The following is a 15,368-nucleotide window of genomic DNA, read 5'->3' on the forward strand; positions in this document are numbered from 1 at the left end:
GCCAAAATTCACCCAACTTATTGTGGGAAGCTTGTGGAAGGCTACCTGAAACGTTTGACCCAAGTTAAACAATTTAAAGGCAATGCTACCAAATACTAATTGAGTGTGTGTAAACTTCTGACCCACTGGGAATGTGATGAAAGAAATAAAAGCTGAAATAAATCATTCTCTCTACTATTATTCTGACATTTCACATTATTAAAAAAAAGTTGTGATCCTAGCTGACCTAAGATAGGGAATTTTTACTTTGATTAAATGTCAGGAATTGTGAAAAACTGAGTTTAAATGTATTTGGCTAAGGTGTATGTAAACTTCCGACTTCAACTGTGTCTACCCCTATCGATCCAGTACCCTGCACATTGTAAATATGGTACTGGAACTGGCCCTGTATATAGTATGCTCACTTACTTTATCGTGCTGTTCTTATTTTTATTTCTTGCGTGTTTTTGTTCTCTTTTTAGTTTTACATTGTTATTGATTACTGCATTGCTGGGGTTATCGCTTGCAAGAAAGGCATTTCACTGTACTTGTACATGTGACATTAAAACGTTCAACTAAACCATACTGCAGCAACCCAAGGCTATGTGTTGCCTGAATGCTGCTCAAGCCCACCTCTGTTCTCCTCATTGCCTTCAGGTCACCACGTGGAGACAGATAAGTACAGAGGATTAGACAATGGGGGTTCTTTTCTTGTCTTACTTCAATTCATTTACCACAGTAACACTCTTGTTCTGTTCTGACTAAGCAATGTAGCAACGTCCAATTTACAGCCACATAGTGTGTTTTAGTTTTGTTTCCAGACAGAAGTTCGAGACAGGTTTCGCCATGCTTTATCATCAGCCGACGAGGAACAGGGTGAAACTTGAACAAAAACTCGTTGCCTATTGGGCCTGTCAGAGAAAATGGCTGCCACACTGTTTCAATGAAACCAATCGATCAATGACTTGACATTCAGAAGAGAATAACATTGACATAAAAGCATAACAACTCACAGATATTTGAGGTTTTCCAGGTCTTCAAAGGTTCCTCTGGGAATCCGTCTGATATGGTTGTTGTTGAGGAGGCTGTAAAGTCAAGAGAATGGCCATTATTTGAAAGACCTCCCAATGGAGTATTACACTTACACAAAGTGAATCCATACAGACTAGTAGAAACAAGTTGAAAATGGTCCATGCTGGCATACTATTGTGTCAAGATCTAATGCTAGGCCAATGCCAGTCTAAACAGAGTTCAACCTTCCAGAGTACATAATATAGTTCAGATCCCTGGCACATTGTAGCTGTTCTATTGAGCATCTGGTTCGAATCCTACACACTGTCATAATTTGTTCTGCATTTATAATGGCTGCCAGATCTATGGGGTAGAATCTGGACAAGGATCAGTAATGGCTGTCATAGACTTTTTGCAACACTACAATATCCTTTTCCAATAAAGGCCTGAGTTGGTGATCCCTCAACTTAGTGCCATAGAAATGGGAATTAAGGCAGAAAAATGTGTTTTGGAAAAGGGTATGATATGTATAAGCAGAACATTAATTGGGCAGAACATGCCTCTTCACCTTGCTCTTTTGCCTAAAAACATTTGGCCTCAATTGGCTTATTTTGAACCTTTTGGTGATGGATGCTGTCCCAGGGGACTTTGCACCCTGCCTTGGATTTTTCTTTCAACTTAAAAACTGATGAACTCTACATACACTATCGTATAATTGATGTTCAGAGTGACAGCTAGACACAGTCTGTCACAGACTGAAGCAGAAAAATACAGGCAGTAGGCCCCTCCAGTCTTTCCTTCATGTAGGAGCCAGACATCTATTTCAGTCTGCCTGAGACACTAATATTGAACTGTCTACCCAGTTGAAAAACCGGCAAGCTTTAGATCCTGTGTTATTTTTCAGTCTGTGAGACAGAGGTTGAAGCCGTGAAGAGTCCTCTATGAAATATGGAGCTCCTTAGACTACATGGCTAGCCGGTCGGTCTGATACCGTAGGAAAATCTCATCTGGTCTTTCTCTTTCTTAACATTCCCTGGCCCTACCTTTCTCCATGGACAGTTCTTCATATTCACACACTAGCCTCATAGGATGATCCCTGCCACATGGCTGACTGTAGGCTAGCAGGGCTGATCCCTGCCACATGGCTGACTGTAGGCTAGCAGGCTAGCAGGGCTGGGCCATGACAGATGGCTGGGAGAGTGAAGGGGAAAAATAAATTCCTCCCAGATTATGAGGTGACCTACATGTGTGAAAGAACAGCAGAGTGGAGAGCAAGAATCTGCCACTCAGTGTTCATGTGTGTGGACTGAATGACTGGCTGCAGGACTTTCCAGGGACCACTAATGATGTGACGTGTTTCTGAGTCTTGGGACAAAAGATAAACAAAGAGAACTGGGTGTTTATGGGAAGAGATGTGGCTTACAGAAGTAGTTGACTCCTGATACATGGTGATTACATAAGTGTGTATGCTCTGTTAAAATGCATTTGCAGGGAGTTCTCCGGTAACCAACTCAATTACACTCTTTTCAATTGCCGAGTGTGTAGGGGAATAGACAAAGGAGGGAGGAAGGAGGGAGACTTACAGTGTGTTGAGGTTCTTTAGACGTTTGAAGGAGCCAGACTGTAAGTCCTTAATTTTGTTGAACCTCAGGTCTCTATGGAGGGAAAAACAGGAAACACAGTCATGAACAACATTGAGACAATCGAGTCTGTCCAACCAATCATCAACATGGAAAAGTTTTTACTGGCTGATGGCTATGAGGAAACAGGCTGATACAATGATTACAATATACTTCAGTATATTCCATGTGTATCCGAACCCCTTAGGAATCTCCACCAACAGTGTTTATTATAAAGCATGAATAATAGTCACATGATTCATATCACAGGAATGCCATTCGTGAAGGTGTAAGAATGGGGATTGGTTTACTAAAGCTAACGATGAAGAGATTTGTCATGGCTGTCAAGGAGACGAGGGAGTTTAGTAGCCTATCAGTTCACTCGATCCGCTCATTATAAAGTGATGAAATCATGTCATGACACTAACCACTCATGTCCATTATGACAAATAACGTATCCTGATAGGCCTCTAACACGTCACTAAAACACAATTTGGTTTGTAACTAAACGAGGTAGGTAGGCCATAATAGGGTTAAGTACTTATTTTCAAACTACCTATGGCATTTAGAGCTAGACACACGTTGTCTCATTCAGTGAAATGGGAACATTTCTAAACAGTGGAGTTTTGCTTGTGGAACTTAGCCTCTTAAGTCATTCGACCTTCAACTGAGTAATTTGCCAAATGTATTTTCATAAGAAGGAGAGATAAAACGCTCTGTAAGTGGAACCAGCTATCCATATGAAGGACATACTGAGGGGTACAAGAGACAAGTTAGGGTTTGTTGCTGCTGCCTTGAAATTAGTCCTATTTTCCTGTCATTACATTACATTGTCATACAAGTCACTGCCCTCAGACGGGCCATAACTGAGTGTTTAGAACAAAGAGCAGATAGCCTTGCTGCAAAACAAAACCCTAGCAACAAGGACCATAACAACCCAGTCCAGAAGACAGAGTCCAGCCACAGTAACAGAGGCAAGACAAGATGGTGTTGGTGTCACACCCTGATCTGTTTCACCTGTCTTTGTGATTGTCTCCAACCCCCCCCCAGGTGTCGCCCATCTTCCACATTATCCCCTGTGTATTTATACCTGTGTTCTCTGTTTGTCTGTTGCCAGTTCATCTTGTTTGTCAAGTCAACCAGCATTTTTGTGTCTCAGCTCCTGATTTTCCCAGTCTCTCTCCTGATTTTCCCAGTCTCCCGCCTGCCTGACCACTCTGCCTGACCCTGAGCCTGCCTGCCGTCCGGTACCATTGCCCCACCTCTGGTTTATTGACCCTTGCCTGCCTTGACCTGTCTATTGCCTGCCCCTGTTGGATTATTAAACCATTGTTAATTCGACGTTGTCTGCATCTAGGTCTTACCCGATAGTTGGAGTCACAACACAGATATCCTTTATCTCTAAATGTAGGAGACAGAATGCTAAATCAATCCCCCAGCTACCTACATTCAACCATGAGTAATAAAAATCACTCACTAATCAGCTACTCCTTAATGACCTTAACATTCATTGACTACCTCCAGGTCACAATACGCCCACATGCTCCACTAACAGAGTAATTCCAATGGCAACTTCTCTAAGTGTTGCTGAGTGGGGTAACTGGGAGTAAAGTCAAATGATTGGAATAGAACACTGATGAAGAATTTCAAGCATTCAAACTGTCTTTCTACTTTGTCAGTAAAGATGCGAGTTCTGTGTCCATTCTTTCACCTTTGCTGACATGGTCTTCTCTAAGACAGTGTACTTTTCAGTGCTGTGAATTCCATCTGAAACATGGGATTCTTATTCACATTTGTTCTATATTTGCTTTGCATTAATGTTGCCTAGTTACTAGGGCTGGGATGATACCAGTATCACGATACTCGTTAGTATCGTGGCAAGGAAACAAAGCACGCATCGGATTGAACTTCTTTAGAAAAACAACCCTAATGTTGGAAACAAACATTATGTTGTCATCGAGAGTCACATTTATTTAATTGCCAAGCTATAGCACAATATATTTTACATACAGCAGCTTTTTAAAGGACCGAAGAGTTCGTTCTGCTTCCTGTTTTCAAGAGTTTGGTCAGCTTCCTGTATCATCCCGGCCCTACTAGTTACCAGTGCTAGGGCTGGGTGGTATACTGTATTTTACTATATACCGGTATTGATGCAAGGACTGGTTTGGGTTTTTACTTTACCTAGTATAACGGTATTTGAATGTATGGTTTGTTAAATGTGATATGCCGTGTGTAACGACCAGTTTTACGGTTTACACCGCTACTTGAGTAATCCCTCTCCCGCCCTCTCAATTCAATTCAACGGGCTTTATTGTCATGGGAAACATATGTTAACATTGCCAATGCAATGCATCTCTCTCCCTCCCTCTCTCTCCATGCCGATTTCCAACCAGATCTAGCTCAGGCCCCCTGTCACTCAAGGAGCGCATTTCCTGTTGCTTGACAATGAGACACTTAGGGTTGTTTATCATTTTCCCGCATAATTGGGCTACTTTGAAAACAATGTTGTGGGTAAAAATATATTGATCGCGGGTTCGGGTTTTTTGGCTTCTCCTAAATTGCACTGCGGCCGCCATGGAAATTTCTTACAAATATATATTTCACTGTGACCTGCTGCTGCTGACTATCAAGCATCTTGTTCCTGACTATCAAGCATCTTGTTGCTGACTATCAAGCAGCTTGTTGCTGGGTGAGTGAGAGAGAGACACCATTGTAAATACAACCCATATTTATGCCTATTTATTTTAACTTGTGTGCTTTAACCATTTGTACATTGTTACAACACTGTATATATATAATGTAATGAAACAGGCAGAGAGCAGGTCTCGAACCCTCGACCTTCTAGCCCGAAGTCCGGCGCGCTATCAACTGTGCCGCAAAAGCATGCTCAAGCGGCAGAGTCGATTTCCGCGCTTATAAACACAGGGTCGTTACAATAATATGACATTTGTAATGTCTTTATTGTTTTGAAACTTCTGTATGTGTAATGTTTACTGTTAATTTGTATTGTTTGTTTCACTTTTGTGTGTTGTCTACCTCACTTGTTTTGGCAATGTTAACACATGTTTCCCATGCCAATAAAGCCCCTTGAATTGAATTGAGAGAGAGAGAGAGAGGCTGAGTGAGTGAGTGGTGGGGAGGGGGAGGGCTGGAGGGGTGTGTGTGCTTTGAGACTGAGTGCTGCAGCAGGCAGCTGAGTCATGTGAGTGAGAGGAGACAGAGCAGGACCTTCCACTTCGTGACAACTTTTGACCAGGTGTAGGTAGACTATTTAGATTGTCCTTACAGAGACACCTATTTCCAAACCCTTTTTCCATAACACATATTAACGCACTAGATCTGATACGTGTCAAGAAATAACGGGGCCAACAGGAACACGACTTTAGGTGTTCTAAAGCGCATTAGATACATTTGCTCGGAGGTGGTTTAAACTGCATTCTAAAATCATCTTGTTTATGGAAAACCGTATGAGCGTAAGGTTTTTACGCATGCTCAGTTCTTGGGTCTCGAGCGCAGCTGTTATGTGAAAAAGTCCACAATGAAAATGACATTACATGTGGAGAATGATACATTTGCATCTGTTGGCCATCGATTAGCCTATTCATTTATATACCTATGTAGGCTACTGTAGCCTACCATTTTATACAATAAATATGTTGAAATTACGATATCACTGGAGTCATTGCAAATCAATTTGTGACACTTGTGTAGCCTATCTGGGGTTTTCAAATTGATTTAATCAGTGGTGGGAAAAGTACCCAATTGTCATACTTGAGTAAAAGTAAAGATACCTTAATAGAAAGTTACTCAGGTAAAAGTGAAAGTCACCCAGTAAAATACTACTTGAGTAAAAGTCTACAAGTATTTTGTTTAAAATATACATAATAATCAAAAGAGAATGAACAAATCATTTCAAATTCCTTATTATTAAATTCCTTATATTAAGCAAACCTGACGGCACCATTTTCTTTTTTTCTTTTTCTTTATGGATAGCCAGGGGCTATCTCCAACACTCATGTACAACATTTACAAAATAAGCGTGTGTGTTTAGTGAGTACACCAGATCAGAGGCAAATCAAATCAAATCAAATTAGTCACATGCGCAGAATACAACAGGTGTAGACCTTATAGTGAAATGCTTACTTAAAAACTACAGTGCAGTTAAAAAAAAAAATACGAATAAGAATAAGAGATAAAAGTAACAAGTAATTAAAGAGGAGCAGTAAAAAAAATAGCAATATATACAGGGGGGTACCGGTACAGAGTCAATGTGCAGGGACACCGGTTAGTTGAGGTAGTATGTGTATGTAGGTAGAGTTAATTAAAGTGACTATGCATAGATGACAACAGAAAGTGGCAGTGGTGGGGAGGGGGGGGGGTAATGTAAATAGTCTGGGTAGCCATTTAACTACGTGTTCAGGAGTCTTATGGCTTGGGGGTAGAAGCTATTTAGAAAACTCTTGGACCTAGACTTGGCGCTCTGGTACCGCTTGCCGTGTGGTAGCAGAGAAAACAGACTATGACTACGGTGGCTGGAGTCTTTGACAATTTCTATGGCCTTCCTCTGACACAGTCTGGTATAGAGGTCCTGGATGGCAGGAAGCTTGGCCCCAGTGATGTATTGGGCCGTTCGCACTATCCTCTGTGGTGCCTTGCAGTTGGAGTCCGAGCAGTTGCCATACCAGGCAGTGATGCAACCAGTCAGGATGCTCTCGATGGTGCAGCTGTGGAACCCCTTGAGGATCTGAGGACCCATGCCAAATCCCCTCAGTCTCCTGAGGGAGAATAGGTGTGTTTGGACCATGTTAGTCTGTTGGTGATGTGGACACCAAGGAACTTGAAGTTCTCAACCTGCTCCACTGCAGCACCGTCGATGAGAATGGGGGCATGCTTAGTACTCTTTTTCGTGTAGTCCACAATCATCTCCTTTGTCTTGATCACGTTGAGGTAGAGGTTGTTGTCCTGGCACCACACGGCCTCTGACCTCCCCCCTATAGGCTGACTTGTTGTTGCGGTGATCAGGCCAACCACTATTGTGTCATCGGCAAATTTAATGATGGTGTTGAAGTCGTGCCTGGCCGTGCAGTCATGAGTGAACAGGGAGTACAGGAACGGGGTGAGCACGCACCCCTGAGGAGCCCCTGTGTGGAGGATCAGCGTGGCATATGTGTTGTTACCTACCCTTACTACCTGGGGGAGGCCCGTCAGGAAGTCCATGATCCAGTTGCAGAGGGAGGCACCTAGTTCCAGGGTCCCCAGCTTATTGATGAGCTACACTATGGTGTTGAATGCTGAGCTGTAGTCAATGAATAGCATTCTCACATAGTGTTCCTTTTGTCCAGGTGTGAAAGAGCAGTGTGGAGTGCAATAGAGATTGCAACATCTGTGGATCTGTTGGTGCGGTATGCAAACTGGAGTGGGTCTAGGGTTTCTGGGATGATGGTGTTGATGTGAGCCATGACCAGCCTTTCAAAGCACTTCATGGCTACAGACGTGAGTGCTACGGGTTGGTAGTCGTTTAGGCAGGTTACCTCAGTGTTCTTGGGCACAGGCACTATGGTGGTCTGCTAAAACATGTTGATATTACAGACTCGCACAGGGAGAGGTTGAAAATGTCAGTGAAGACACTTGCTAGTTGGTCAGGGCATGCTCGCAGTACACGTCCTGGTAATCCGTCTGGCCCTGCGGCCTTGTGAATGTTGACCTGTCTAAAGGTCTTACTCACAGCGGCTGCGGAGAGCGTGATCACACAGTCGTCCGGTACAGCTGGTGCTCTCATGCATGTTTCAGTGTTATTTGCCTTCGAAGCGAGCATAAAAGTAGTTTAGCATGTCCAGTACGCTCGTGTCACTGGGCAGCTCTCGGCTGTGCTTCCCTTTGTAGTCTGTAATGGTTTGTAGGCCCTGCCACATCTGACGAGCGTCAGAGCCGGTGTAGTACGACTAAATCTTAGTCCTGTATTGACGCTTTGCCTGTTTGATGGTTAGTCGGAGGGCATAGCGGGACTTCTTATAAGCTTCCGGGTTCGAGTCTTGCTCTATGAAAGCGGCAGCTCTAGCCTTTAGCTTAGCGCGGATGCTGCCTGTATTCCATGGTTTCTGGTTGGGGTATGTACGTACAGTCACTGTGAGGACGACGTCATCGATGCACTTATTGATGAAGCCAATGACAGATGTGGTGTACTCCTCAATGCCATTGGAGGAATCCCGGAACATATTCCAGTCTGTGCTAGCAAAACAGTCCTGTGCATCTGCTTCATCTGACCACTTTTTTATTTATCTAGTCACTGGTGCTTCCTGCTTTAATTTCCGCTTGTAAACAGGAATCAGGAGGATAGAATTATGGTCAGATTTGCCAAATGGAGGGCGAGGGAGAGCTTTGTACACGTCTCTCTGTGTAGAATACACGTGGTTTAGAGTTTTTTCCCCCCTCGGGTTGCACATTTAACATGTTGATAGAAATTTGGTAAAACGGATTTAAGATTCCCTGCATTAAAGTCCCCGGCCACTAGGAACGTCGCCTCTGGATTAGCTTTTACCTCTTTGCTTATGGCGGAATACAGCTCATTGAGTGCGGTCTTCGTGCCAGCAACTTCTTGCTAGCTTGTTAGCATAATCAATTAATCAAATGTATTTATAAAGCCCTTTTTACATCAGCTGATGTCACAAAATGCTACACAGAAACCCAGCCTAAAACCCCAAATAGCAAGCAATGCAGATGTAGAAGCATGGTGGCTAGGAAAAACTCCCTAGAAAGGCAGGAACCTAGGAAGAAACCTAAAGAGGAACCAGGCTCTGAGGGGTGGCCAGTCCTCTTCTGGCTGTGCCGGGTGGAGATTATAACAGTACATGGCCAATATGTTCAAACATTCAAAGATGACCAGCAGGATCAAATAATACTAATCACAGTGGGTGTAGAAGGTGCAACAGGCCAGCACCTCAGGAGTAAATGTCAGTTGGCTTTTCATAACCGAGCATTCAGAGTTCGAGACAGCAGGTGCAGTAGAGAGAGAGAGTCGAAAACAGCAGGTCTGGGACAAGGTAGCACGTCCAGTGAACAGGTCAGTGTACAGCTACAGGGTTCAGAAAACTCTCTCGGTAGGTAATGTGGTCTGCAGCTTACCATGAGAAACTCTACCTCAGACGAGCAATAGCTCGAGGCTTCCTTATTAGGGCAGTAGGGATGACCAGGAATGTTCTCTTGATAAGTGTGGGAATTGGACCATTTTCCTGTCCTGCTAAGCATTTAAAATGTAACGAGTACTTTTAGGTGTCAGGGAAAATGTATGGAGTAAAAAGTACATCATTCTTTTAGGAATGTAGTGAAGTAAATGTAAAAGTTAAAATATCAATAGTGAAGTACAGATACCCCTCCAAAAAAACAACTAAAGTAGTACTTTAAAGTATTTTTACTTAAGAACTTTACACCACTGGATTTAATAAATAGGTTATATTATAACTTCAGTTTATTGTTGTGTAGCCTTGTGTTATTATGCAATTATTAATAGCCATGTTTAGTTCATGAAATTGGAAGTTATAAATTGTGATCATGATCACAGTTCTATCACAATTGCCAATCAGCTTTTTAATAGAATGCATTACACTACCGGTCAAAAGTTTTAGAACACCTACTCATTCAAAGGTTTTTCTTAATTTTTACAATTTTCTACATTGTAGAATAATAGTGAAGACATCAACACTATGAAATAACACATATGGAATCATGTAGTAACCAACAAAGTGTTAAAAAATTGAAATATATTTTATATTTGAGAATCTTCAAATAGCCACCCTTTGCCTTGATGACAGCTTTTTTATACTCTTGGAATTCTCTCAACCAGCTTCATGAGGTAGTCACCTGGAATGCATTTCTTTTAACAGGTGTGCCTTCTTAAAAGTTCATTTGTGGAATTTATTTCCTTCTTAATGCGTTTGAACCAAACAGTTGTGTTGTGACAAGGTAGGGGGGTATACAGAAGATAGCCCTATTTGGTAAGAGACCAATTCCATATTTTGGCAAGAACAGCTCAAATAAGCAAAGAGAAACGACAGTCCATCATTACTTTAAGACATTTAAGTCAGTCAATAAGGAAAATGTCAAGAACTTTGAAAGTTTCTTCAAGTGCAGTCGCAAAAACATCAAGCGCTATGAAACTGGCTCTCATGAGGACCGCCACAGGAAAGGACGACCCAGAGTTACCTCTGCTGCAGAGGATAAGTTCATTAGAGTTACCAGTCTCAGAAATTGCAGCCCAAATAAACGCTTCACCGAGTTCAAGTAACAGACACATTTCAACATCAACTGTTCAGAGGAGACTGTGTGAATAAGGTCATCATGGTTGAATTGCTGCAAAGAAGCCACTACTAAAGGACATGAATAAGAGGAAGAGACTTGCTTGGGCCAAGGAACATGAGCAAAGGACATTAGACCAGTGGAAATGTGTTATTTGGTCTGGAGTCCAAATTGGAGATTTTTGGTTCCAACCGCTGTGTCTTTGTGAGATGCGGTGTGGGTGAACGGATGATCTCTGCATGTGTATTTCCCACCGTAAAGCATGGAGGCGGAGGTGTTATGGTGTAGGGGTGCTTTGTTGGTGACACTGTCTGTGATTTATTTAGAATTCAAGGCACACTTCACCAGCATGGCTACCACAGCATTTTGCAACGATAAGTCAACATATCTGGTTTGGGCTTAGTGGTACTATCATTTGTTTTTCAACAGGACAATGACCCAACACACATCCAGGCTGTGTAAGGGCTATTTGACCAAGAAGGAGAGTGATGGAGTGCTGCGTCAGATGATCTGGCCTCCACAATCTCCCGACCTCAACCCAGTTGAGATGGTTTGAGATGAGTTGGACTGTTGAATGAAGGAAAAGCAGCCAACAAGTGCTCAGCATATGTGGGAATTCCTTCAAGACTGTTGGAAAAGCATTCCAGGTGAAGCTGGTTGAGAGAATGCCAAGAGTGTGCAAAGCTGTCATCAAGGCAAAGGTTGTGTCATGTTGTTCGTAAAAATGATGGTCGGATGTCACGCCCTGGCCTTAGTATTCTTTGTTTTCTTTATTATTTTAGTTAGGTCAGGGTGTGACATGGGGAATATTTGTGTTTTATCGGTTTTGGGTGGTTATATGGAAAAGGGGGTGTTGGGTGTAGTGTATGGGTTTGTGTTTAGTGTATGTGTCTAGCTGTGTCTATGTTGGTGTAGTTGTCTATGGTTGCCTGAATGGGTTCCCAATTAGAGACAGCTGATTTCTGTTGTCTCTGATTGGGAGCCATATTTAGGGTAGCCATAGGCTTTCGTTTGATGTGGGTAATTGTCTATGTTATACGTTTGTAGCCTGTATGTGCACTACGTTCATAGCTTCACGGTCGTTTGTTTGTTTTGTTAGTTTTGTAATAGTGTTTTGTTTTCGGTTCTCCTTCTTCATAATAAAAAGGAAGATGGCTTATTTTCCTAATGCTGCGTTTTGGTCCGTCAATCCTCCACACGATCGTGACATCGGACCAAGGCGCAGCGTACTTCGAGTTCCACATCCTTTAAATAAATAAAGTAAAACTTAAGCAAATATAAAACAATAAAGAATAAACGAACCGTGACGACAATGCAGTGCTAACAGGCAACTAAACATAAACAATATCCCATTACTCACAGGTGGAAAAATGCAACTTAAATATGATCCCCAATTAGAAAATTAAACCTAGAACCCCACATAGAAATAATAAACTAGACTAAAACCCCTAGTCACGCCCTGACCTACTCTACCATAGAAAATACAGGCTTTCTATGGTCAGGACGTGACAGTGTGGCTATTTGAAGAATCTCAAATATAAAATATATTTTGATTTGTTTAACACTTTGTTGGTTACTACACTTTTCCATATGTGTTATTTAATAATATTTATGTCTTCACTGTTATTCTAAAATGTAGAAAATAGTCAAAAGAAAGAAAAACTCTTGAATGAGTAGGTGTTCTAAAACCTTTGACCGGTAGGGTAGATTGAAAGTAACAGTCAGTCAGGCTACAGGTACAAAAAAAACACTGGCTGTTGTTGACAAGCATACGCCTAATCAGTTCATATCCATATTATTCATATTTGATTCAGTGATTGAAATTACGACACCATTCCAGCAGGCTATTGGGCAACGGAAAAACTTCTTACCTCAAAATCGCCTAGCTATTCATTTTGGGTAAATTAGTCTGTCAATTTGAACTAAGCAAGTTGCTAAATCGATCATCTTACATCTTGCCTAGGCTATTGTAGGCTATCTAACATGAGATGTAGGCCTATCAAGGGCTATAGGCTACCTGTATGTTGCTAACCAAACCATGTCAATGTTGAATTTCAATCATATACCCAGATTTTAGTCAGTAGCCCTAGCCTATGCCTATTGAAATGACAAGTCAATCTCGCAAATAGGCCATTTAAAATGATTTATAGGCTTAAAATCTGGCACATAATAACGGTCCAATTGTCAGAATATAATAAGGGTGAATGATAATTTCTCTTGCGACATTCAAATTCCTTTATTAGTCACATTAGCTCACAATAATAATTATTTGTATGGAAAACCGAATTTTGCTTCCTTAGGTCGTTAGAAGTTAAGTCATATTGACTTTTTGCTCGATAACGTTATTGAAAAAGGGTTTATTGGCTAACATGGAACCCAAACCGGCTGTGCGCGTGCGCCATCGTGCATAAATTGATTTTGTTCCCCCACACCAAACGCGATCACGACAGGCAGGTTAAAATATCAAAACAAACTCTGAACCAATTACTGGGGACAGGTCGAAAAGCATTAAACATGTATGGCAATTTAGCTAGCTAGCTTGCACATGCTAGCTAATTTGTCCTATTTAGCTAGCTTGCTGTTGCTAGCTAATTTGTCCTGGGATATAACCATTGAGTTGTTATTTTACCTGAAATGCACAAGGTCCTCTACTCTGACAATTAATCCACACATAAAATGGTCAACCGAATTGTTTCTAGTCATCTCTCCTCCTTCCGGGCTTTTTCATCTTTGAACTTATATGGTGATTGGCATCTAAACTTTCATAGTATTACTACGACGACCGGCAAAACAGTTCATCTTTCAATCACCCACGTAGGTTTAACCAATGAGGATATGGCACGTGGGTACCTGCTTCTATAAACCAATGAGGAGATGAGAGAGGCAGGACTTTCAGCGTGATCTGCGTCAGAAATAGGAATGACTTCTATTTTAGCCCTTGGCAACGCAGACTGTTTTTGGCGCGCGCGAGCAGTGTTGGTGCAATAATTGAATAACATGGATTTCTAAATCCAGATGTGTCCGGTCTGGTCAGCATGTAAATGTGCCAACTCCTCTCTTGCTGTTTTCAGAACTTGTGGGCGGGTTTTGAGTAGTCAATGGACTAAAACTTTTAGCTTGACCTGGCAATCCTGGAGACATTTGCCGTTCAGTCTGCATGGTCAATGAGCCACATGCAACAATGTTGATAACAACGATGTTTCCACTTTGTTTTTTAATATAAATACACAAGCGTTCTATAATTACACTATTAGTTTGTGTTTCTTACATCTGCAAACAGCTAGTTGTATTTTTTTAGAAAGTTTTAGCTAAATCGTGTTAGCCAATATTGCTAATCACGAGTTAGCTGGCTAGCTAGCTAGCTAATAAATGTACTGAGTCAGACCAAACGTAGCTTGCTAATACAGCCTAATAACAGTGCCGGTGTAGGCCTAAGTTGGTATGTTGTTTGTACAACAGTATCTTCTAAATCAAAGAGGAATAGGTGAGGCATGAATATGTTGGCTACATGAAGAAACATTTAATGTAGCCAAAGATTATAGGGTCTCCAAGTAAACACTGACCAACACTTTGGCTCCTACCCTTTTACAATAACTCCTCCCTGCCAATTTCATTTGTTGTCATGTCAAACAACACTGTATTCAAAGTGCCCACAATTATTTATATTCTAACTCTAGAATTAGAACAAAAATTATATTTCCATGATTCCAACAGTTCACCGAAGTGTTTTGATCTAAATTGCAACATTTGGTTAGAAATAAGGCCCATTTTTCTTTGGACCATATCGTGCAGCCCCACGTGGCAGTGTGGAAATTATCTCAAATGAGTGCAAGAAATGCAGACATTTTTGGAAATGTAAGAATTATTTTTGGGTTGAAGTTGAAATTAACAGTACAAAACAATCAGAATGGAGAAAGACACATTTAAATCACTTAGAATGTATGTGTTGCCCCAGTAGGGTCACGCATTACTCATAAAGCAAATTTAGGACTTCGATTTTTCAAAAACATAAAATACCGTCAAATATCGTCATACGTCAAAAATGTGAAAAATACCGTGATATGATATTTTGGCCATAACGCCCAGCCCTAGTTACCACTGGCACAACAGTCACCAAAGACCAAATCATAAAAACTATACAAAGATTTGGGTAAAGATTGCGCAGGAGGGAATGGCTTCCGTCTTATCGGCTCTTAATAAACCATGCTATTTTGTTAGTTTTTTCGCGATGCTCGTAAACTTGTTTTGTACATAATGTTGCTGCTACCGTCTCTTATGACCGAAAAGAGCTTCTGGACATTAGAACAGCAATTTCTCACCTTGAATTGGACAAAGAGTTTTTTCTTTAATGAGACGGACGGAAGGACATACTACAAACACCCGAACAGGCCTTCATCCCCGCCATTCGCTCGAGAAGGAAACTAAGATTTTGCAGAAAGAGATCAGGGTGCCTTGTGAGGATCAGGT

General features: G+C 41.6%; 1 protein-coding gene across 3 annotated transcripts in view; it reads right to left on the minus strand.

Annotated features, from left to right (window-relative positions):
- LOC129812675 (peroxidasin) overlaps positions 1-15,368 on the minus strand; it is a 90,033-nt gene that overhangs the window by 53,557 nt on the left and 21,108 nt on the right. For all 3 annotated transcript variants that reach the window (XR_008753042.1, XM_055864438.1, XM_055864437.1), the window contains exons 2-3: positions 2,574-2,645; positions 993-1,064 (exon numbers count right to left, since the gene is read on the minus strand). Coding sequence is in view for 2 of the 3 variants with exons in the window: in XM_055864438.1 (XP_055720413.1) it covers positions 993-1,064; positions 2,574-2,645 (144 nt within the window). In the remaining variant the exon portion in view is untranslated. The remainder of the gene's footprint in view (positions 1-992; positions 1,065-2,573; positions 2,646-15,368) is intronic.

The sequence above is a fragment of the Salvelinus fontinalis genome, chromosome 16 (genome assembly GCF_029448725.1).
Source record: "Salvelinus fontinalis isolate EN_2023a chromosome 16, ASM2944872v1, whole genome shotgun sequence".
Taxonomy (NCBI): Eukaryota; Metazoa; Chordata; class Actinopteri; order Salmoniformes; family Salmonidae; genus Salvelinus; species Salvelinus fontinalis.